Source organism: Crinia signifera, chromosome 1 (genome assembly GCF_055691185.1).
Source record: "Crinia signifera chromosome 1, ASM5569118v1, whole genome shotgun sequence".
NCBI classification, from domain to species: domain Eukaryota; kingdom Metazoa; phylum Chordata; class Amphibia; order Anura; family Myobatrachidae; genus Crinia; species Crinia signifera.
Genome location: NC_139217.1, coordinates 49,431,558 through 49,455,107, shown reverse-complemented (window position 1 = coordinate 49,455,107; position 23,550 = coordinate 49,431,558). Strand labels below are relative to the sequence as shown.

The window sequence follows — 23,550 nt, the reverse complement described above, 5'->3', positions numbered from 1 at the left end:
GAATGGTGCCGTATCAGATATGATACCGGTACTAAGTGGCGTGCCCCAGGGTTCGGTTTTGGGGCCCATTTTGTTTAACATTTTTATTAACGATATTGGGATAGGGTTACTCAGCAATGTATCCATCTTTGCGGACGATACAAAACTTAGCAAAGTCATCAAATCACCAGAAGATGTCACCATGCTTCAAAATGATCTTGCAATTCTAGATGAGTGGGCAAAAAAATGGAAGATGAGGTTCAATGTAGATAAATGTAAGGTTATGCACCTTGGGAGACACAACCAGTGTGCAAGTTACAACCTTAGCGGAGAGGAACTGAGTAATTCCATACTTGAAAAGGATCTAGGAGTCCAAATAGACAGCAATCTAGGATGTAGTGCCCATTGTAATGTAGCTACAAAAAAGGCCAACAAAATTCTGGCATGTATTAAGAGGGGAATGGAAACTAGGGACTCAAGGGTAATTATGCCACTATATAAAGCATTGGTGAGACCTCACCTAGAGTACGGAGTACAGTTCTGGGCCCCACACTATAAAAAGGACATCATAGAATTAGAAAAAGTCCAAAGGCGAGCAACAAAGCTTATTAGGGGAATGGAGAATTTAAGCTACGGGGAGAGATTAAGCAATTTGGGACTATTTACATTAGAAAAGAGACGTTTAAGGGGGGACATGCTCAACATGTACAAGTATATCAAGGGCCAATATAAGGAACTGTCACACACCCTATTTTCTACTAGAAAGGAATCTAGGACGCGAGGGCATGAGTATAGATTAGAAGAAAAAAGATTTCATTCAGCTAGTAGAAAGAATTTCTTTACGGTCAGAACAGTCAAACTCTGGAACTCTCTTCCCAGAGAGGTGGTAACGGCTGGCTCATTAAATGCGTTCAAGACAAAGTTGGACAAACATTTACTGGAGAAAAACATCCATGGGTACAAATAAGAAATATAATTTGTCTGTAAAATACCAGAACCAACCAAATCAGCAATGGATATCTATACCAGGTTGAACTAGATGGACGCAAGTCTTTTTTCAGCCTTACCTACTATGTAACTATGTAAGATTGACAACAGCAGCCATTTCACAAAACAGACATATACTGGGCTTAGTTTATTTACAGTTTCCTATACAGCGCAGCATATTCCGTTGCACTTTACGGTACTTGTTTCCTAGCACGGCCACAATCGCGGGCATCGGGTGTAATTTTTAGTGGTCTGCGACGCGACCGACGCGATGCCCCCGATTTTCCCATTGAAATGCATTGAAAAAAGTCAAAATCGCGTCGGTCGCGTCGTATGCGGCTAAAAAAGGCTTAAATGGTTTAGACGCGATGCCCCCGATTTCCCATAGGAAACAATGTTAAATGCCTCAATTTACCCGCGATGCCCCCGATTTCCCATAGGAAACAATGTTAAATGCCTCAATTTCACCAAATCATCATAGGGAACAATGGTAAATGGGCCAGAAACCCCCAAAAACACCCCTGAACAGTGAAATGTCCCCCCAAAAGTAGTTTACGCCACCCCACGATCAACGCAAACCCGAAGCGTGGCGAGCGCAGCGAGCCCGCGAGGGGCTGCGGTACGCGTCCTCCGACCTTTTCATACCCCCACTATCCACGTCGGCGTGGAGTTGAGAATAGAATAGTGTGGCGAGCGGGGGAATGAAAAGGTCGAGTGTGGATAGTGGGGGAATGAAAAGGTCGGAGGACGCGTACCGCCGCCGCTCGCCACGCTTCGGGTTCACGTTGATCGTGGGGTGGCGTAAACTACTTTTGGGGGGACATTTCACTGTTCAGGGGTGTTTTGGGGGGTTTCTGGCCCATTTACCATTGTTCCCTATGATGATTTGGGTAAATTGAGACATTTAACATTGTTTCCTATGGGAAATCGGGGGCATCGCGGGTAAATTGAGGCATTTAACATTGTTCCCTATGGGAAATCGCGGGCATCGCGTCGGTACCATCGCACCCGATTTTTACTCACGATGCCCACGATCATGATCGTTGTGGCCGTGCTAGGAAACAAGTACCCACTTTACAATTGGAAACAGTGATAAAACAAATTGGGTAGTAACAAACCAACATAGGAGAGTTTACAATCTATAGGGATAATAATCCCAGCGCCCTTACATTGATAAATCCCTGCGGTATTGCACGATACCGCAATGCAATGTCCGACGATGTCACCGCGCCGGCATCGCTCTGTAATGATAAATGCGCCCCTTGTTTCTTTCTGCACAACCACAATCCGGTGGGTGTGAGCCAGGCTTCTAAGTCTCTCCCTCCTGAGAGAACAGTCCATTAAAACCAACATATATGGAAATGCGGACATTGATGTAGTCTTAACTATCACAAAGTCTAAGGGGCCCAATTATCAAGCAATATTTGCGGCTAAATCCACGAAAACATCCGTTTTCGGGGGTTAGCCGCAAATATTAAGTATCACCGAAATGTATTAAAGGGGGACCGCAGCAGGAATCTCCAAACCCTGCTGCGATCCCCCCTGCAGTGCCGCCAGCAGCATCCCCCATAGGTTTCTATGGGGGATGTGAAGCTGCCCAATGTATCAACATCGGGCAGCCCGGCATCGCACCCCTGGGCTATCGCCATTCTGATATGGCGATAGCCCATTGTAGCCTATGGCTACACATCGCACTGCCCGAGCAGGGCAGTGCGGAAGCGGTACATCTGTCAGAATGAACTTAGGTCTACAGTCATTAGGTCGACCCCACTTGGTCGACTGGCAGGAAGTTCGACCTGACTTAAGGTCGACATGGGCCAAGGTCGACATGACTTAAGGTCGAATTTGCATAAAGGTCGACATGAGGAAGGTCGACTGGTCATAAGGTCGACATGGGTTTTTCACTGTTTTTTGATCCGAATGTCGACACAGTCGACATGGACACAGTTGGCAATGAGAATCGGACCCTCGCAACGCTCGCTTCGCTCGCAATGCTTCGGGCACGGTGCCTCGCTGCGCTCGGCACACTATTTTATTCTCCCACCACGCCCTAGTGGATGGTAGGGCGTGAAATACCGCCTGTCGGCACATGTCGGCTCAAAAAAACAGTGAAAAACCCATGTCGACCTTATGACCAGTCGACCTTCCTCATGTCGACCTTAAGTCATGTCGACATTGGCCCATGTCGACCTTAAGTCAGGTCGACCTTCCTGCCAGTCGACCTAGTGGGGTCGACCTAATGACTGTAGACCTAAGTTCATTCTAATAGATGACCGCTTCCCGTGCGGTAAGAGGGGTTGGCGGGTTGGCTCGGAGCCCTGTCCCTGCGCCCTCAACCTTCATACATTCCACCGGTATGATCACATTTTACAATGCGATCCTGGGCTGTAATATTCCGCCCAGATCGCATTGTAAATGCGATATTGATAAATGCGCCCTTAAATCAGCAACTAGCTGGACTACCAGTTCTGGGATATGTGTGTGTGTGTTTTTCACAGAAGTTAAGTGCATTTTTATAATAAGGTCACACCAGAATACATTCCAACTAAATACATATCCTAAGTACTGGTTTAAGAGGTGTTGGAGTTCTGTCCACTGTTTTTCAGGGATTTTATATGTTCTAAATACCATTTTTTATTTTTTTGATTTACATATTAATTGCATTAATAAAATGCAATTGTGTTCAATTGAAAATAATTCTCAAGTGTCACATGTGCGCGCTCTGAACAGTAGTGTCAATTATTTTAGAATTTTGATTTCTTTTTTTTTCTCATATCTTAGTGGGGACAGACAGTGGAATCCGATGCTTACAATGCATCAGGAATGGTTTCCCCCTTTGTTTATGAGTTTGAATTGGATGCCACCTTGTTGTGCTAGTCTACATTTAATCTAATCTAAATATAAGCCATTAAAGCAAGCAGTTGCGCTACTACTATAGAAATTCTTGTTTTGTTTCAGAAATCCTGCTCGATGGGGAAATCCCACTCTCCCACCGCCCCCTCCGTGCCCGATTATCGGATATAATTACAGTATCATTCTGCAAAGTCACAACCTTGCCTCTGCCCATAACCAAGATGGCCGCTAACCTAATTGCGAACTATTGCATCAACGGCCTCTGTGCCCATAACTAAAATGGCCACCGACATTACGTGCCCATGCATCACGCTTCACTGTGCCAACAAAAATGATGGCCGTTGGTGCAGTGACGCAGTTGATCATCACACTCCCTGCAGCCAATCATCAGAAAGGACGCGGAGGATGCGTGGGTGACCCGCGTTACGTCACCTGTCCCCGCCCCCCTCGCCGGCAGTGGGGTGTGCGCAACAGTGAACAGGAGGCGGAGTGATCGTTGGCAGCCGGGGACATGGAACAGCAGCATCCAGCCAACATCCACCGCGGGGACTGATTTCTCCTCTTTGCCGTCCTGACAACATGGCTTCCCTGCTGGTGAGAGGCTGCCTGACGCGTCCCTCCTGGGCGGCCCGGACCCCGCTGACAGCACAAGCAGGTACCGGCAGCTTCCACTATATCCGATGCTTATACTGTATGTGTGATGTGCGTGTTACACAGGCCCGCAGCCGCCCCGGCCTTACACAGGCACCAGCCCGGGGAGGCACATACATAACACATATATTATACACCCAACCTATACATCACACACAGAGACCTGGCACTGTCCCTGCATCACCCATATGCGCATACATCACACACAGTGACCTGGCACTGTCCATACATCACACACAGAGACCTCCTGGCACTGTCCTTACTTCATCTGTAGATACCCATACATCACCCATATACCCCTACATCACACACAGTGACCTGGCACTGTCCATACATCACACACAGTGACCTGGCACTGTCCTTACTTCATCTATAGATACCCATACATCACCCATATACCCCTAAATCACACACAGTGACCTGGCACTGTCCATACATCACACACAGTGACCTGGCACTGTCCTTACTTCATCTATAGATACCCATACATCACCCATATACCCCTAAATCACACACAGTGACCTGGCACTGTCCATACATCACACACAGTGACCTGGCACTGTCCTTACTTCATCTATAGATACCCATACATCACCCATATACCCCTAAATCACACACAGTGACCTGGCACTGTCCATACATCACACACAGTGACCTGGCACTGTCCTTACTTCATCTATAGATACCCATACATCACCCATATACCCCTAAATCACACACACAGTGACCTGGCACTGTCCATACATCACACACAGTGACCTGGCACTGTCCTTACTTCATCTATAGATACCCATACATCACCCATATACCCCTAAATCACACACAGTGACCTGGCACTGTCCATACATCACACACAGTGACCTGGCACTGTCCTTACTTCATCTATAGATACCCATACATCACCCATATACCCCTAAATCACACACAGTGACCTGGCACTGTCCATACATCACACACCTAACCATAAATCACATGCATACCCAGGGTACCAGATGACAGTCTGACAGTGGGATCCTGACTGCCAGTGCTCCGACAAGGGGGATCCCGACACACGGGCCCCCATAGAAGGAGAATATAAGTTGTGGCGAGCGTAGCGAACCACCGGTCCCGCAGCGTGGCAAGTGCAGCAAGCCCGCAAGGGGCTACTTTTGCGCTCTCCCCCCCCCCTTTTAGAGCACCGGAAGTTGTCATCCCAACAGGATACAGACTGTCTGAGCCATATAGAACACCCGTATACACACACACACACACACACACACACACACACACACACACACACACACACACACACACACACACACACACACTGTGTCCTGACATTGTCCCTACATCACACACACACACACACACGTTCATTTATTAATTATTATTATTATTATAATTTTATTTATAAGGCGCCACAAGTGTTTCGCAGCGCCGTACAAAGGAACAATACAGGGAGACAAAAACTTAGCATAACATTGAATAAATAACAAAAATACAGTACAAATTAAGAGCACCACAGTTCAATACACATTACAGCTTAAATGTAAGTAGTGAGGACCCAATCAACATACAACTAGAGGCTTGAGGCCAATGATGGAGATGAGTATGAAGATGGTCACTGAGTGTTGGAGTAAAGGAGAGCTGTGAGTGAGATGTGAAGAGAAGTGGGCTTTGACAACAGGAGGGAAGAGGGCCCTACTCGGAGGAGCTTACAATCTAGTAGGAAGGGGAGACAGACAGATTACAAGAGGTGCAAGCGAGGGGGTGGTGGTTAGATAGCAGGATGTAAACAGGAAACAGGCAAGGGGTCGGAGAACCAGCTGGTTTATGCAGTGGAAGGGTACGCTTTGATGAATAGGTGAGTTTTCAGTGCCCGTTTGAAGCTTTGCAAGGTCGGGGAGAGTCTAATGGAGCGAGGGAGTGCATTCCACTGAAGGGGTGCAGCACGGGCAAAGTCCTGTACTCTAGCATGGGAAGCAGTGATCAGGGTGGAGGAGAGACGACAGTCGTCAGCTGACCGTAGAGGGCGGGAGGGTGTATGAATGGAGATGAGGTTAGAGATATATGGAGCAATGGAATTAGAGATGGCCCTGTATGTGAGTGTGAGGTGTTTGAAGAGGATTCTGTAGGGGAATGGAAGCCAGTGCAGATTTTGTTGAAGGGGAGTAGCAGAGTTAGAGCGGCGGGAGAGGAAGATAAGCCTGGCTGCAGCATTGAGGACAGATTGGAGAGGAGCTAGTTGGGATTGAGCGAGGCCAGTGAGAAGAGCATTACAGTAGTCAAGCCGTGAGATGACTAATGAGTGGATGATCAGCTTAGTTGCACTCTGTGAGAGAAAGGGCCTGATGCGAGCAATGTTGCGTAACTGGAACCGGCAAGAATGGGCCAGGGCTTGGATGTGGGGTGCAAAGGAGAGGGAGGAGTCAAGTGTGACACCCAGGCAGCGGAGTTGGGGAACAGGGGAGATGATGGTGTTGTTAACAGTGATAGAGATATTAGTAGGGGGCATAGCTCTGGGTGGGGGAAAGATAATAAGTTCGGTTTTGTCCATATTCAGCTTCAGAAATCGCTCAGACATCCAGGTAGAGATGGCAGCGAGGCAGTTGGAAACTTGAGAGAAAACAGTGGGGGACAGATCAGGAGAGGAGAGGTAGATTTGGGTGTCATCTGCATAGAGGTGATATTGGAAGCCAAAGGAGTTAATGAGTGCACCCAGAGAGGAGGTGTACAGAGAGAACAGAATGGGGCCAAGGACGGAACCCTGAGGGACCCCGACAGGAAGGATAGAAGGTGGTGAGGTAGAGCCAGAGGCAGAGACTGAGAAGGAACGGTTGAAGAGGTAAGAGGAAAACCAGTTGAAGACTGTGCCAGAGAGGCCAATGTTTTGGAGTGTGTGGAGGAGGAGAGGGTGATCCACAGTGTCAAAGGCAGCAGATAGGTCCAAAAGGATAAGCAGGGAGAAGTGACCCTTGGATTTGGCTGACAGCAGGTCATTGGTGACTTTCACTAGGGCAGTCTCAGTGGAGTGAAGTGGGCGAAAGCCAGATTGAAGGGGATCTAGGATGGAGTGGTCAGACAGGTAGCTTGTGAGACGCCTGTAAACCAGCCGTTCTAGTATTTTAGAGGCAAATGGGAGAAGAGAGATAGGGCGGTAGCTTGTGGGAGATAAAGGGTCCAGGTTAGGTTTTTTAAGAATAGGTGAGACCAGAGCGTGTTTGAAGGGTGAGGGAAAGATGCCAGTAGAAAGAGATAGGTTAAAGAGGTGAGCAAGGTGGGAGCAGCCAGTGGGGGAGAGGGAACTGAGGAGACGGGAGGGGAGAGGGTCCAAGGGACAGGTAGAGGGGGGAGAGGATGAGATGAGTGAGCGGACTTCCTCAGCTGTAGTAGGGCAGAAGGATGACAGAGTGGGGTAGTTGGTAGGGGAGGATGATTGGGGTGGATGGGCTGCAGAGGGGGTATGGAAGGAGATATCTTGTCGGATTACCTCAATTTTAGAGAGGAAGAAGGAGGCAAAGTCAGCGGCAGTGAGGGATGAAGGGAGGAGGGGTGGTGCAGGGCGAAGTAGAGTGTTGAAAGTATCAAAGAGACGTCGGGGATTGGAGGAATGGGAAGAGATGAGATACATCAATCAATGCATACATCACACACAGTGACCTGACATTGTCCCTACATCACACATATGCCCATACATCACACACAGTGGTTAATTGATTAATAAATTCATATAACCTTGCAGTTCAACGTCAAGGGACCCAATTTTATTGCAAGTCCTACTCTGATGTGGTATAGTGGCACCACAGTCGGGATTCTGGTCAGTATACTAATATTGGAATCCTAGCTGCTGGTACTTCCGACGGTGGTGAGCACATCGAAGCCCCTTGCCACAGGGTCTATTCTCCCTCTATGAGGGTTGTGCACCCCACGCGGGAGAATAGCCCTGTAAGTCGCGATCCTGACTGTTGGGCATTTAACAGTCAGGATTCTGATGTCTGTATACTGGCCATCGAAATCCCGATTGTCAGGAGGTCATCCAGCACCCACTCTATCACCCAAATTTTTGTGAACATGACAACTATTCTCACTTGAAAAAATGTTCCCTGCTTTAAAGTTTATATATCATGTAACTCTTGGCCTTTATAGGTGAGACAGTCACCAACACCGCTCCTGATTTACCAGTGAAGGCCCATACACACTGGGTGACTTTGAGCTGAAAGACGCTCAAAACTAGCAGGTGCGCGGCTTTGAGGATAGCTCTGCGCTATGCAAAGCCATCTGCCCCCTGCTGACAGCGCCGGGCAGGGGGAAAGCCGCTCAGTGACAATTAATTTAAACCAGACTTTTTGAATTGCAAAAAAAATTCTGGACTGTAAAAGGTTTGGTTTGTGGTCTAAGTTCCTGCCTAAATTCTTAAAATAGATTTGAGGACCATCCATAGGGGAATTCAATTGTTTATCACCCCTCAATTTCCCGTTTAAAGTGAGTGGCAGTCGCAGAGCGATATTTGTTTCTTTTTATTTCGCTGATCACTCTTATTAGCAGCGCGTTCGTTTAGTCAGGTTCCGCGACTTTACACGACTACATGAATGGGCGCGATGTTATATGTCAGATTTGAGCATTCATACGGATCACTTGCTATTTAGTGCTGTAACAGATCAGCAATTGAATAGATGTGTTGGGCGCCATCTGCTGGCACACACACAATTGGATCCCCCACCCCATAAGTTTTAACCTGAAGATTGGTGTGGAATTGGAACGTGATTTGGTAGCTTCTCGCCAATTCCCCTCTCAACAGTCTATAGGCCTGGTCCACAGTATAGAACTAAAATAAATATGAACAGAGGTTCACCCCTGTGCATAAACCTCTGAGCGCCACACAATTGGATGATAAATTATAACAATAAGATTTATTTATTGATTAATTTATATATACAATAAAAATTTCAAAAATCAACATGAGTGATAGAAAGCATATATATGAAATCCAGAATAAATTGCTGTGTACTTATGCGGTGTGATAGTCCCCAGACTTGGGTATTAGTGCAGTTAGTATAGGCACTTCACTTGGCTCTCCTCACATCGTTAGTATAGGCACTTCACTTGGCTCTCCTCACGTCAGCCTCAATGGTGGCATAATGCCATAGGAATTTTTTTTTATACCTGAGGCCTGGATGAATTTTGTCTCAGTGGACCTCTCTAGGATCCTGCTGCAGACCGCTCAAGCCACCCCCCTCAGTGGTCGCCGCCTGTTGACGGACCACTAATTAGTGTTCCCTCTAGGATTTTGTGCGGGCAGGGCACCGCGGGTGAACCTGGTCCGCCGACGTCACAGCTGTGGGCGCTCCCGCGCCGTCATCTAAGGGGGCGTAGCTGTGGGCGCTCCCGCGCCATCATCTAAGGGGGCGTGCCTGGGCCGCCGCCGTCATCTAAGGGGGCGTGCCTGGGCCGCCGCCGTCATCTAAGGGGGGGTGCCTGGGCCGCCGCCGTCATCTAAGGGGGCGTGCCTGGGCCGCCGCCGTCATCTAAGGGGGCGTGCCTGGGCCGCCGCCGTCATCTAAGGGGGCGTGCCTGGGCCCGCTGGAGTCGCTGTGTTGCCGGGGAAGCACCGTGCATCGCCGTCTACGGTGGTGCTGAGCTTCCCTGTGCGGTGTCGGGCAGACACCAGGCTGTTTTAGCCTGGGCGCTGCTAGAAGGGCTGGGCCGCATTTTGCCCTTTAAAAATCGGGCAGGGTGCAGCGCCCCGCTAAAACAGCCTAGCGGGAACACTACTAATGCTGGAATGTCCAGGGGGCGAGCTGTCTGCCATCAGCCTTAAGCTTGGCCATACATCTACTGATAGATTGTCAGATTGGGCTGCTTGGAACAAAAACCTGGTAATATCCGAATGACAGCTTTTGGCAGTTTTCCAGCATTTCAAAGCAAATGGTCAACTGTGATCTGCTCTCATCCATTACCAGGATTTTGTTCCAAGCAGCCAGAACTGACAATCGAACTGTAGATGTAGGGCCAGCTATAGATGATGTGCTGGAAGAGCTCACACCTGTGGATGGAGAGCAGATGAAGCAGCTGGGTCTCCTGCCGTCCGCAATAAGTGTGTATGGTGTATAGTAGCGCACCTAGAACATCGCAGCTGGAGGTGGTGCCTTAATAGACTCATTTGGAGCTGTAATCAGCCGGAGATATTAACACGGGGGGGTTGCACAAGTACAGCTGGTGTTTTAGAAAGCAAAGCAAAGGGGTATGTGTAAACCTCAGTCTTTTGATGCGTTTCTCCGCTCCCAGTCCATACAGCGGTTTCATCATATTAATTATATCTAATCAATCTAACGAGGAAACTTGGTTGAATTAGACAATCATTTGCCTTTGTACATAAGTTTGTTTTACCAGTCCACAGTATTCAGGACCTGAGCACCTGTGTACACTGCTGCATTCACGTTACTTGTCACACTTTCCCAGGTCCTTCTTATAACAGAGTCTCTTGTCACCAGCCTCTGTCACGGCTTTTACTACCCTCCTGCTTCCAGCTTTGGTGCGTATTCAATTGTCCCCAATATATTTGAGCAGGTTTGAAGATCCTTATGTGGTCAGTGGATACTTACGGGTTTATAATACATTAGTAAATCATGTTTAGGAAGATGCTTTTATACGTGGAGAAACCCCTACACAGGCATGTCCAAACTATGGCCCTCCAGCTGTTGTGAAACTACAATTCCCATTATGCCTTGCCATAGTTTTGCTATTCGGGAATGCTAAAGCTATGACAAGGCATGCTGGGATGTGTAGTATACAACAGCTAGAGGGCCACAGTGTGGACATGCCTGCGGCCTACACTGTATAACTCCAAGACACTCTAATCTGCAATTCTGCACTTTGCTCTAGATTGGACGCCCTATTATAAAACTACAATGTGACTTCTGTAGGGAGCTACTAATACAAATACATAGATGCGGGCGTTTCAGGTGCTTATTGGAAGATTTGTGTTTGCTTCTAGCACAATCCGGTCTGTATTTCAGCACTGATATACAGATCAGCCTGTGCTTAAAGCAACGCGACGAAGAGCAACACAGCAGGCAGGGAAGAGGAACTGCACAGGTTTTGTTAGATGCAGGGTGCTAGGATGAACACTCTCTCAAATCTTAAAGCTCACCAACTACCCTTTGTAATCGAATAACCTGATGAACCAAGGGCCTAATTCAGTACAGCTCGCTAATCAGCAGTCATTTGCTGCTGAACATTGCCCGGCCTGGCGAGCGATCCTGAATCGGGCCTCTGATATCTCAGTGTACCTGCCTAGACAGATAATCCATTCTAATTACATAACCCTACCCCTCTGGGCAAGACGATGCCCTTATGGGACAGTACACACTCAGAATGTGTGTATGTCTGGCCAGTCACACAGCTGACACGGGCAGAATTCCTTGCGACCTTCAGTGCATGACTTACAGCACTGTGTGAACATAGCATGTTGTACTTGGAACAGTAAGCTCCGATTTCTATCACATTTTTACTAGGATTGTCTATAAAGTGCACCTGCGATTAGTGGCTGACGGCAAGCGCACGTCTGTTGCACCAGGGAAGATCATCTGGATGAATACATAATAGCAATTACTGATTACGTGAAGAATAATAGCATTTGCTGTTCAGCTATGAATAAACTTAAAGGGCAAGGAACATGAAACTGCAGTGATCTCTGATTCCTAACCCTGAGCTCCTGAGTGTTCTGCATCGGGATGTTATGCTGATGTTACTACTTGTTATCTGCTTGTTATTGGCTGTTTTATGTGAGACATAGCAGCGAGGTGAATAACAGGGATTACTGCGGTGATGTCACAGGCCAGTTTGTGCATGTGGTTACTACCCGACAGACAAAGCCTATGTACCTGTTCCCATCCTACCTAGCACGCTTGTGGAATTTCTGGTGAAAACTGGTTATTGCTCGGTTCTGTGCTGATAAAACAGCAACCTGGAAATGTGTGGCCTCTGCTAATCCATTATGACGGGGGGAGGAGGAGGCAGAGTCCTAATGCTCCCACATTCCCGGCTGAACTGCTCCTTCCCCTTAGTGGGGCTTTAGAACCTGCACACTGCAAACAGGGGGCTACTCGGAGCTGGCTACATAAATGAATAAGATGCATACACTCAGCTCTCAGCTAGGGATGGCCATTGCCATCAATGGAAATAGTGCAACTGGCCATCTATAGTGTTAATGGCAATGGATGATGATCAATGTTTTTACATATCAATGGTCATCCAATGTATTTGACTGACTGGACTGTGGACCAATCAAAACATGGGGGGCTTCACAGGTGTCGGGGGTGGAGCTATGCTCCCTGCCCAGACACTTTAAACAAAACAAAAGCAAAACCTAGATTTTGCTGTCCCATTTATGGAGGGAAATCATATGGTTCTTCTCATCGATAGCAAAAGTATTTAACATCGGCCATTAACCATCTACGATTTAGAATCATTGATGGTCGATGGCCATCCCTACTCTCAGCTTCTAAAGGTGGGTACACACTACAGGATTTGCGTTGATGATATTGTGGACAATATCACTGTGCATATTGTTCATGTACCCACTATATCATTAACGATGCATGATCCTATCGTCTGAGCATGCAGTTCCATCTAACGATATTGTCCGTTACTGCATGTCCAGCGGAGATACCGGTGATGTCACTGAATGATCCCAATTGTGAAACGCAACGGAATATGCTGCGCTGTACTAGAAACAATAAATAACCCGCAGATCAATCATTCAATATCAGCAGTGCCGCATGTGTTCTCTCTGGACATTTATTTACAAAAAACAAGAATCTTTTACAGGGATACTACCAATATGCCAGTTATATTTTTCCTTTGGTTCCTGTGCTAGACTATTAATGATAAATCGTCATATTTTCTACAGTGCCATGTGCTACCATGACGACCACAGTCACATTGCACATGCTGTTCTAAGCAGAGAGTTGTTATCTGTGTGACTTCCTACCCATCCTTCTCTGGATATGCTGGGAATCTAAGTATGGGATCCAGACAGTGGCCGATATGTAGTAGCAGTGCCTGAATTTGGCATGCCGCTACTGGTCGATTAGACACTAGAATTTACCGCTGCAATAATTTACACTCAAACATCCTGATTTTGTCTTTTCAGTTGTATCTGGCTTAAATCTAGCGGCTAAATGGCGCAGCTGTCTGCAACTCACAGGCTCTTGGGCCAATGGGGCAGATGTATTAAGCCTTAACAAGAGATAAATGCAAGGGTGATAGAGAGCTAAACGTCCAGCCAATCACATCCTAACTGCCATGTTACAGGCTGTGTTTGAAGAAAGTCAGTAAGGAGCTGATTGGCTGGACATTTATCTCTCCTTAACACCCTTGCATTTATCTCTTGTTAAGGCTTAATACATCTGCCCCAGTGTGTGTTGTTCTGTGTCCCCAGTCACTACCTCCTCCCCCCCACCTTCCATCACATAACCCACTGAGAGCTGTAGTCCTGATCAGTCTTTGTTTGCTGTACTGAAGCATAGGAGATAATGCTTGCTGCAGATGGAGGGCTGTGACTGGCAAGGTGCATGGTAAAGGATCCTTCACTTGCCATTTAAAGGAAAAGAGGATATGGCATTGTTGCTTTGCGTTTTCAACAGCCATGTGTCTGCCAGCTAAGGATGACAATCCCGGGGCATTTTTTTCAATCCCGGGAATTGGGACTGAAAAAATGCTCAATTCCTGGGATTGACCTATCTAATTGCGCTACACACAGTCATGTTTTGCCCAGACCAAAGTCTGCATTGAGGACAATGGAGGCGTGTGGCTGCAACAACAGTGCTCACTATACAATTATCTCTCCAATGTGGCTGGTTGGAATAAATATTCACCTGTGTAGTGTGTACATGTACAGGTGTTATATCTCCTTCATTTTAGGCTTAACAAAAATCAAAGTAATGCACGTGGAAACCGTTGTGTCCACAGGATTTTCGGGAGGGACTATATTACTAAAGGGGCCTATTTACTGAGTGTTCAGAGTGATGCTAGAATGCTCAGCAATATCGCTCAGCACAGCGATGTGCAGTGAGAACATTGGCCCTGACCAGCGATTAACTAGATTTAACCAGCGTGCCAGATATTAATTGTCGGGTGATGGCGCTATTGCCCCTATGCTCGGAGCGATGTAGGGACATTTTCTAAGCAATCTATATCTGTCAGACAATATCCTTTAAATGCCTTATCTGCAAAGCAATAAATTCGGTGCATTGTGGCAGCCTGTTATCTCACCAAAGCAATAGGAGACATCTGCCCTCACAAATGTATATTCTTGTTGATGATGCTATTTATAACTAAATGACAATGGAAAACAGCGATCACTTTGGAGACTTTGCTGCGGCCTGAGCCCAGGCGTCTGCAGACAAATATACATGGCATTAGTTATTGGCCTAGATCAGTGGTAGCCAACCCTAGCCCTTGAGAGCTACCAACAGTTCACATTTTACAGACAACCTAGCTGCTGCACAGCTGTACTCATTAATCACTGACACACTTTAAAAGATCCACAGATGGAGCTAATTAGCTCACTTGTGATTCTGTGAGGAGACCTGCAAAACATGCACTGTTGGTAGCTCTCGAGGACTAGGGTTGGCTTCCCCAGGCCTAGATGCACTGAGCGGAGCGGGATCATATGATGATCAGTTCTCCATTAGTGTCTGTGCATCTCTGATATCAGAGGCTTGGGGGAAATGCATCAATACTTATAAAGGCTTTAAAAACCATTCATAGTACCCAATCAGATCCTTGCTAGCATTTATCAGCAGTAGCTGGTTGCTATAGACAACTCCTCTATTTGGAAGATTTGATACAACTTTCCCCCAAATCTACTACTTTTTTATAGCTTTAGTACTACTTTCTAACTACAGTCTGAGAATGGCATTACTAGTGCTGTGTTCCTTTTATACAGGTCTGGTCACGGAACGTGTCTGTCTTGGCTGCACTTCCCTACGGTTGGTGAATCACAGGTAGGAGTATTCAGCAATTAGCAACACTTTCTGTCTGTTCTACACAGCCTGTTTGTATGTCTCGCCTCCCCATATGATATGTTTGCCAGTTACCCTCCCAGAAGGCAGTGCACAATGGTAAATATTTAATATTAAATGGTAAATATTTTGCACTGGAATAAAAGCCAGGCCTGGACAACCTGTGCCTCTCAAGCTGTTGAAAAACTACACATCCCAGCATGCCCTGTATGAGATTTAGCAATTATGGCAGTTATGGCAATTATGGCAGTGCATGCTGGGACTTGTAGTTTCACAACAGCTGGAGAGTCAGAGGTTGGCCAGACCAGCCCTAGGCCAAAACTCTGTTACAGGAAAATTCAGAATAAAATCTGAAATTATATTTCAAGTTGTGCTCGAATGTCCTCCTTGTAAAACTATGGCAAGGCATGCTGGGATGTGTAGTTGCATAACGACTGGAGGGCCACAGTTTGGACATGCCTGTTTTACACTATGAGGGACAATATTCACTTCTGTTTATCCACCTATTTTATGATTCAAAGCCACAACCATTAGTTTTGCTTATTACATTTGCCATAGATAATTCATATTGGTCCTGGTCCACCAACCGGAGGCACCCAAAAGGGTATCATGGCAGCTAGTTTTGGAACCATTGTCATAGAGTATTCTATGGGCCATATTCAAATGCTCCTGCAGTGGGGGGTGGCAAGCTGAAATCTGAAAAGAATCACCCATTTCAGTGCTCACATTTTGGCAGTGTGCCAGTGTGCGTGGTTATACCGGACCCTAATGAGCGAGATTAGTGTGAAAAAAGATCAATTGAGATATCGCCCCATGATCTTTCACCTCCCGCAACGGGAGATCACAGGTTTATATGCAATTGATCTGGCAATTGAATACGGCCCTATGTCCCTATTCAAATGGATTCTTGCTTTGTCTCACTTGACAATAATAGGCTTCTAAAATGCATAATCAGTCCTTAGAACAGACCAAACTGACTATTATTTAATTGAAAACAAGTTTTTGTAAGAATTATTTTGTACAAAAGCTATGCCATGATGTTGTTCGGTCACTGTTCATGATTTGTCTTTTCCTCCATTTTTCTTTCTTTCTGAATAGAAGTTCCCATTTTCGAAGTTGCACTGTTGCCCATTCGGTTTACATTTCACTAAGAGACGGTGGTAACGGGTTTTCATGGACTAACAGACCTGAAAGAGCCTATTTTAAAGTTCACAGTTCTTCACCAACATGGAGGAGCCTGGCCAGCAGCGGCAGTTTAGGAGCCCGGGGCCTGTCAGTCAGAGGGTTCCACTCTTCCAGCCCTCTCTACGACGACTCTGTGGTAGAAAAATCGCTGAAATCTTTGAAGGACAAAAATAAAAAGCTGGAAGAGGGGGGTCCTGTTTATAGTCCAGAGGTAGAGACTGTAAAGAAGTCTATAGGACAGCGGGTCGTGGACGAGTTAAAGCACTACTACCATGGCTTCCGTCTTCTCTGGACTGACACCATAATAGGAGCCAGAATAATGTGGCGAATTCTCAATGGGGCCGCCTTATCGCGAAGAGAAAGGAGACAGGTAAGGGATGAGTAGCGTACACACTAAGTACCTAAAGTAATGGACCGTCCCCCCTGTATTTGTAAAGCTGGGCACACACTATGGGGGATATTCAATGTCTGGTCACGACTGTTAAGCTACCCTGTCCCATTCTCGGCCCGCTCATTTCACAAGCGGGATTCAATGTCCCAACCTCCGAGCACTGAGAAGGGGGTGTGGCTGCGAGAAGCGGGCGGGAGGTCAGCAATTACCGGCCGTTCTCGACCGAACAAGCCCGACTGCTTGCGAAGTTGGGCTCGTTCTGCCGAGCTCCCCTGTTCAATGCTGTCAGGGGAAGACAACATTGAATAGGGCCCCGTGCCATTTCCCCCATTCTGACTGGCGGCGTGAGATTGAATATCCCCCCCTATGCGTTAATATGGACAATTGATCATTTACAAGGTGATTCCGAACGATAAATCGTTCACAATGTACAATGCATATGCACTGTATGCCTGCTCAGGGGAGGCATTTCATAAATGTTTAGGCTACTGAAATGTTGCCCAAATGTGTGTGGTAGGACATGTCGACAGCGGATATGTTCTGATGATTGTCGGCATGGGCTTTATGTCGATATTACGCAAACAGTTAAAATTTTGACATAGTATTTTTAATTGTTTTGGTCTAAAGCTAACATGCTATGGTGCCATTCTTCCCATACTGGTGCCTCCTTTATTCTTCTGGCTCCTCTGACCTTGGTGTTGCACATTTCTCACTTGGCCTGGTTCCAGGCTTTTACTGCCACTAGCTAAAAGGCAGTCTAACTGCTTTATTAGTCATAGCGTTATCCAATTACCTTATTACATAATTACTAAGGGGACTTGTTTCCTAGAACGGCGGGCATCGCATGCCATTATAATGGCATGCGATGCGACCGATGCGATGTCCCCAATTTTACATAGAAATGCATGGTAAAATGTAAATTGCGTCGGTCGCATCGCATGCGGCCAAAAAATCGCATGCGATGCGACTGACGCGATTACCGTGATTTTACATAGGGAACAATGTTAAATGGCCCACAGACCCCAAATAGCCACCCTGAAGTGTGAAATGGCCCCCCCAATTGTTAACGCCACCCCACGATCAACGTCAACCAGAAGCGTGGCGAGCGGCGGCGGTACGCGTCCTCCGAGCCACCGAGCCCGAATCGCGGCGAGCGCACGCGGAATACATGTTAAGTTATCTGTGTCCCCTCGCGGGGCTCGCTGCGCTGGCCACGCTACGGGCTCGCTGCGCTCGCCACACTTTCTATTCTCAACTCCATGCCGACGTGGATAGTGGGGGTATGAAAAGGTCGGAGGACGCATACCGCCGCCCCAAGCGGGCTCGCTGCGCTCGCCACGCTTCGGGTTGATGTTGATCGTGGGGTGGCATTAACAATTGGGGGGGCCATTTCACACTTCAGGGTGGGTATTTGGGGTCTGTGGGCCATTTAACATTGTTCCCTATGTAAAATCGCGGTAATCGCGTCGGTCGCATCACATGCGATTTTTTTGGCCGCATACGATGCGACCGACGTGATTTTTTTCCTTGCGATGCCTAAGATCAAAATCGTGGGCGCCGTTCTAGGAAACAAGTACCTTACTAAGTTACTATTTCCATTTTCTGTCTAAAGGTGGCCATACACTATTACGAGAAGCAGTGTATGGCCATCCGATCCCCCTTGAACCGCCCAGACCTTTCCGGGCAGCAGAACCACATGCAAAGGTGTGTCAGACCCCCCCCCCCCCCCCCTTGGTTCTGCATGATAGACACAGTGTTTTTACAATGACATGTAGCATCATTGCATCTAGTGTTAGTTTTATGGGGGTTGCGCGCCACACACTTGCCAATGCCGGGCATTTTGTGCAGCATGGGCATCGTTAATGAGGGAGGGGGTCGTTGATGACATTGAGTGTACACACTAGGTGATATTGTTCACAGTATCGCTGTGTACACAATATCTGCTAGTGTGTGTGTATAGGGCTTTACTCATGAGTGGGACTTTCAAATGATCTTTTCTTGAATTAGTTTTGATGTTCTTTGATCCTCATGATGAAGCTTTTGTTTGAAATCAAACTCTTCGGCAATTTCCTTCCCCACATTTCCCTCTCCCAAAAAATCGATCAGACTTTCATTCCATGGGAGGTATTATGTTGTTTATGGGTACCCTACTGCAAAACTCGAAAAGATAGTCGCTTGTACTGCTACCTGCTCTTATGGGTAATATCCAACCACCCAGCTGACGTGTTCCCAGACAGACTGAGGTGGCACTCAGGCCAGTGTGCAGTGCAGTTATTTTTAGTAATTAGCAATGCTGACTGCTAGACACTGATGTCTGATCATGTTGTACATGTGACTTCATGGTAGTCAAGTCATAGGGGTCGTTTCAATTCAAAGACATTCTAATAACGTCGGAAAGGAGGTCCCGGAGCTATTCAATTGTGCTTGGTGCTAGTCGGGAGATCTCAGTCATTGAGCTTGAAACCAAGTTTTTAGTAGCGAGAACCAGCATTCTCTGACGTAAGTGCCTTCTGCAATGCAGCTCGCACCACGATAAAGCCAGAAAACAGCAGAAATCTGGTAGTCATATATAATAGCGCAATTGAATAGCTTCTATTTCATTCTAAAATGATGGTTGATAGAGTAGCGGGAGAGCACATAACTAGCATAACAGTATTGTGGTATAAGACTGTTCTGTGTATTGTGATGGGCTGCAGTATATCCCCATTAATGGCGGCAATATGATAACTGCGACATATTGTTTCCAGTCAGAGCAGCATGCACAGAGGCCGCCACTACATTACAGAATAGAACAACCCGTCAGAGTGGGGATGGCACAGTCTCGCCCAGAAGCAGGATAAATGAATGTAATGACCAATGCCATAGGACTTATTCAGAATTCTGGACCCGATTCAAGCCCACAAGTGGGGGGCATCTGCGGTTCTCTGTACGGCAAATGACTCTGCATGACTATTCGCACCGTTTGCAGATTGTTTTACCGATCAGCATAGCTCAGAAAGTGGCAGATCTCTACTTGCAGCAACAGGTGTTTGCATGTAGTGCGAGCTTGCCGTGAGCGCAGAATTGTGGTAAGCGCACACAGATGGATGTTCAGCCAGGATGCTGCTGGTGTAAATCCCTGTGCTGCTGGTTGTTAGAATGATACGCATTGGGTCAACCACTATAGATAGACTTGGGTCAACACTTGAAATAGGTCCACAATGGCTAGGTCGACAGTCAAAAGTTCGGCACGGCAATCGCAGAAGTACACTTTGGCGGTGTCCATGTTGACATTTGGGCCAAAAAAAGGTGAAACTCGTGTTGACCTGTTCACTGTCGACGTTAACCATGTATACTTATTTGATGTGTCGACATTTTGTGATCGACCCATACCTGGAAGCTGACTAAACATCAACCCCCCCCCCCCCCCCCCCCTTGTAACCACCCTCCTGTATAGTGAAACCTACTGATAACCCCAGCATTCTCTCTCCTGCTACCATCTACTACAGATCGTCACGTCAGGCTTTGTTCACACACAGTGCGCTGGCTCTTTTATCTCCATATACTGTATAGAGAGACCTCTCCAGAGCTCTGTCACAATGAGCCTCAGCCATGGTGGTGTAAATGTGTATCCTGTATCAGCTGGTCCCCTCTCTGTAGGCATACGCATCTAGGTTGGTGTACGCCATTATAGAAAAGCTAAAACTGCATTGTACCATCCATGGGACCCGGGTTTCCTGAGCTAAGTGCTTTTCCCCTGAATATGCGTTACACATTCTGTACAGCCACACGTGTATTACTGCAGTGTCACCAATCAGTGCTGTGTACATACAGTCAGCAGAGCAGAAGACTTCTGTCACATTGTTCTCCAGGGACGTGTTGTCTGTCAGGTTGCTACATGGTATGTTCCATTGGTCACATGATCTAAACTACATTCAATAAAGAGGAACTAGCCGCAGCCATTGGGTTACTGCTGTAGGAAGGTGCAGTTGCTGTAAAATGAGAACAATGGATGTATATTATCACCATCTCCTGCTTATTTATGGCATAAATATGTATTTAGTATACAGGGGGTAAATGTATGAAGCCGTGATAAGGGAAGAGAAGTTTTCCATGGCAACCAATCAGCTGTTCTGTATATTTTTTATATTATGCAAATTATAGATGTCACTTCAGTGCTGATTGGTTGCCATGGGCCACTTCTCCCCTGGCTCACTTCTCCTCCCTTATCGCTGCTTCATACATCTACCTCACGGTCTCTTATAACCAGATAGCCAATGCGAACACATAAGCCATTCTGGTTACTATAATAGGTAATCATACTTTGTAGTGGAAAATAATCATGGGTCACGCATTCCTCAGAAAACCACAACTTGATCATTGTAATAGAAAACGCAATTCTCTTTTAAACACTGGCAGAGAATATCGTTGCATTGGTGTTAAATAAGTCACTTTCCACAGTGCCTAATTCCTCTGGGCGCTTCCACAAACTGTGGGTTTTGTACCCCCAGATGATGTCTCCTGATGCACAAGTCCACTGATATATCAGATTGTAACTAGTCGTAATGTCTGGGCTCTCTCCCCTAGAACAAGAATAGTAATGTCCTACCTTTTGTGTAACCATGCTTGTCTCTTGCAGTTCCTGAGGATATGTGCTGACGTCTTCCGGCTGGTCCCCTTCCTCGTCTTCATTATAGTCCCCTTCATGGAGTTCCTTCTGCCCGTTGTACTGAAGCTGTTTCCAAATATGCTGCCTTCTACGTTTGAGACCGTTTCCAAGAAGGTGACCATGAGTCGCGGCTCTTCCTTTAGGATGGCTATGTCTTGATGTTCTGTTTTATATGTGCTATTCTAAATAATGGAACTCATAGGACTTTTCTTTGGGCAGATTCTATTCAAATTCAATGTAAATAGCGCCAGGAGAGAGCTACCGGCGCTATTCTAGTCAGCACCCTGCAAAGTTGGAGAATGCCGGTACTTGCGGGTGTGTTAGCTGCGAGAACTGGCGGTTTCCCGGCTTAAGTGCCCCATGTGATGCTGTTTGCGTTGCGCTAGGGTACAAAACATCGTTGCCATCCTAGTTTTGTTTGTATTTCTTTTCTCCACCCCAGGATGGGCGCGGCACTGATTACAATAGCACCGGGAGCTCCCACCCGGCGTTGTTCACATCGTTCTGAATAAAATCGCCCCCTTTGTCTACAAAATATAGTAAAATCCATTCAGAGATGCTATAGGCTACGGTTAGGTAATGTCAAGCAAGCTAGCGGTTTTCATATCTTTATCCAACCACAATTTTATCTATATCTGTGCTGTTCTCTACCCCCAGGAGGAGAGGTTGAAGAAAGAGCTGAGAGTAAAACTGGAGTTGGCCAAGTTCTTGCAGGACACCATCGAGGAGTTGGCCTTGAGGAACAAAGCTGCCAAAGGAGATGTGACTGCAGAGTTTTCCACATTTTTCCAAAAGGTAACCTTTAATGAGGGTCAGTTGTTTGGGGTGTGGATTATTAGATACAGTTAAAAGGTTGGTGGCATCAAGGGCACAGAAAGCATGCAGGAGAGCATTGTGAGAGCAAACATACCAGGTTGTAGGATTGGAATAGGATCCAAGAAGGAGGAGAGTCCCACTGCTGCACCAGCACTGTTTGCAATGTGGAAGAACATGGCGCCGGGGGGAGTGTTCAGGAAATGTCACTGAAATAGGTGGGGTCGCCTGACGGTCGCACGTAAAAAAAACACTCAAGACCTGCATGCGATGGACACCCGATCGGAGTCGGATTGACAGATTTTACCTGCAGCAGGTAAAACCCACAAAGTAGCCAAACGACCGCCGGGGACGCCCATCCGATTGGAATCGGAGCAAAAAAAAATTATAAAACAAAAATAAGTACATACAATCTACATACAATCAGTCAGTATTGGATCTAAATTGATGGAATTGAGGCAAAGTTGTTCTGGTGTGTACCCAGCATAACCGGGACTAAAGGTTGACATGAGTATTTCATGTTTCTTTTTGTGTGTGTAAATTTCAACGGCTATTGACATGGGCCCCAATTAGTGTGATGCGCACCCTAGCATGGCTCTCTTGGCTTGCCCATGATCCATGCTTTCTATTATATTTTCCCTATATGTCGACCTAGATGATGAAATAAGAACAAGCCAGTTGTTGGCCTATGGAGTGATACACATGCAGGTTGTGGTATAGTGGCTGCAGATCAGTTATGGTGACCTATGGAGTGATACACATGCGGGCTATGGTATGGTGACCTATGGAGTGATACACATGCGGGCTATGGTATAGTGGCTGCAGATCAGTTATGGTGACCTATGGAGTGATACACATGCGGGCTATGGTATGGTGGCTGCAGATCAGTTATGGTGACCTATGGAGTGATACACCTGTGGGCTATGGTATTGCGGCTGCAGATCAGTTATGGTGACCTATGGAGTGATACACATGCGGGCTATGGTATAGTGGCTGCAGATCAGTTATGGTGACCTATGGAGTGATATACATGCGGG

The 23,550-nt window shown here is 46.7% G+C and overlaps 1 protein-coding gene across 4 annotated transcripts in view; it reads left to right on the top strand.

Annotated features, from left to right (window-relative positions):
• Positions 1 to 4,224: 4,224 nt before the first annotated feature.
• LETM1 (leucine zipper and EF-hand containing transmembrane protein 1) overlaps positions 4,225 to 23,550 on the top strand; it is a 32,102-nt gene continuing 12,776 nt past the window's right edge. Inside the window, exons 1-5 of one of the 4 annotated variants that reach the window (XM_083151280.1) lie at positions 4,225 to 4,474; positions 15,401 to 15,458; positions 16,575 to 17,031; positions 21,671 to 21,814; positions 22,358 to 22,495. In XM_083151280.1, coding sequence (XP_083007406.1) covers positions 4,399 to 4,474; positions 15,401 to 15,458; positions 16,575 to 17,031; positions 21,671 to 21,814; positions 22,358 to 22,495 — 873 coding nt within the window. In that variant the 5' untranslated portion in view covers positions 4,225 to 4,398. The remainder of the gene's footprint in view (positions 4,475 to 15,400; positions 15,459 to 16,574; positions 17,032 to 21,670; positions 21,815 to 22,357; positions 22,496 to 23,550) is intronic. The other 3 variants (XM_083151227.1, XM_083151137.1, XM_083151270.1) reach the window with 3 other exon arrangements.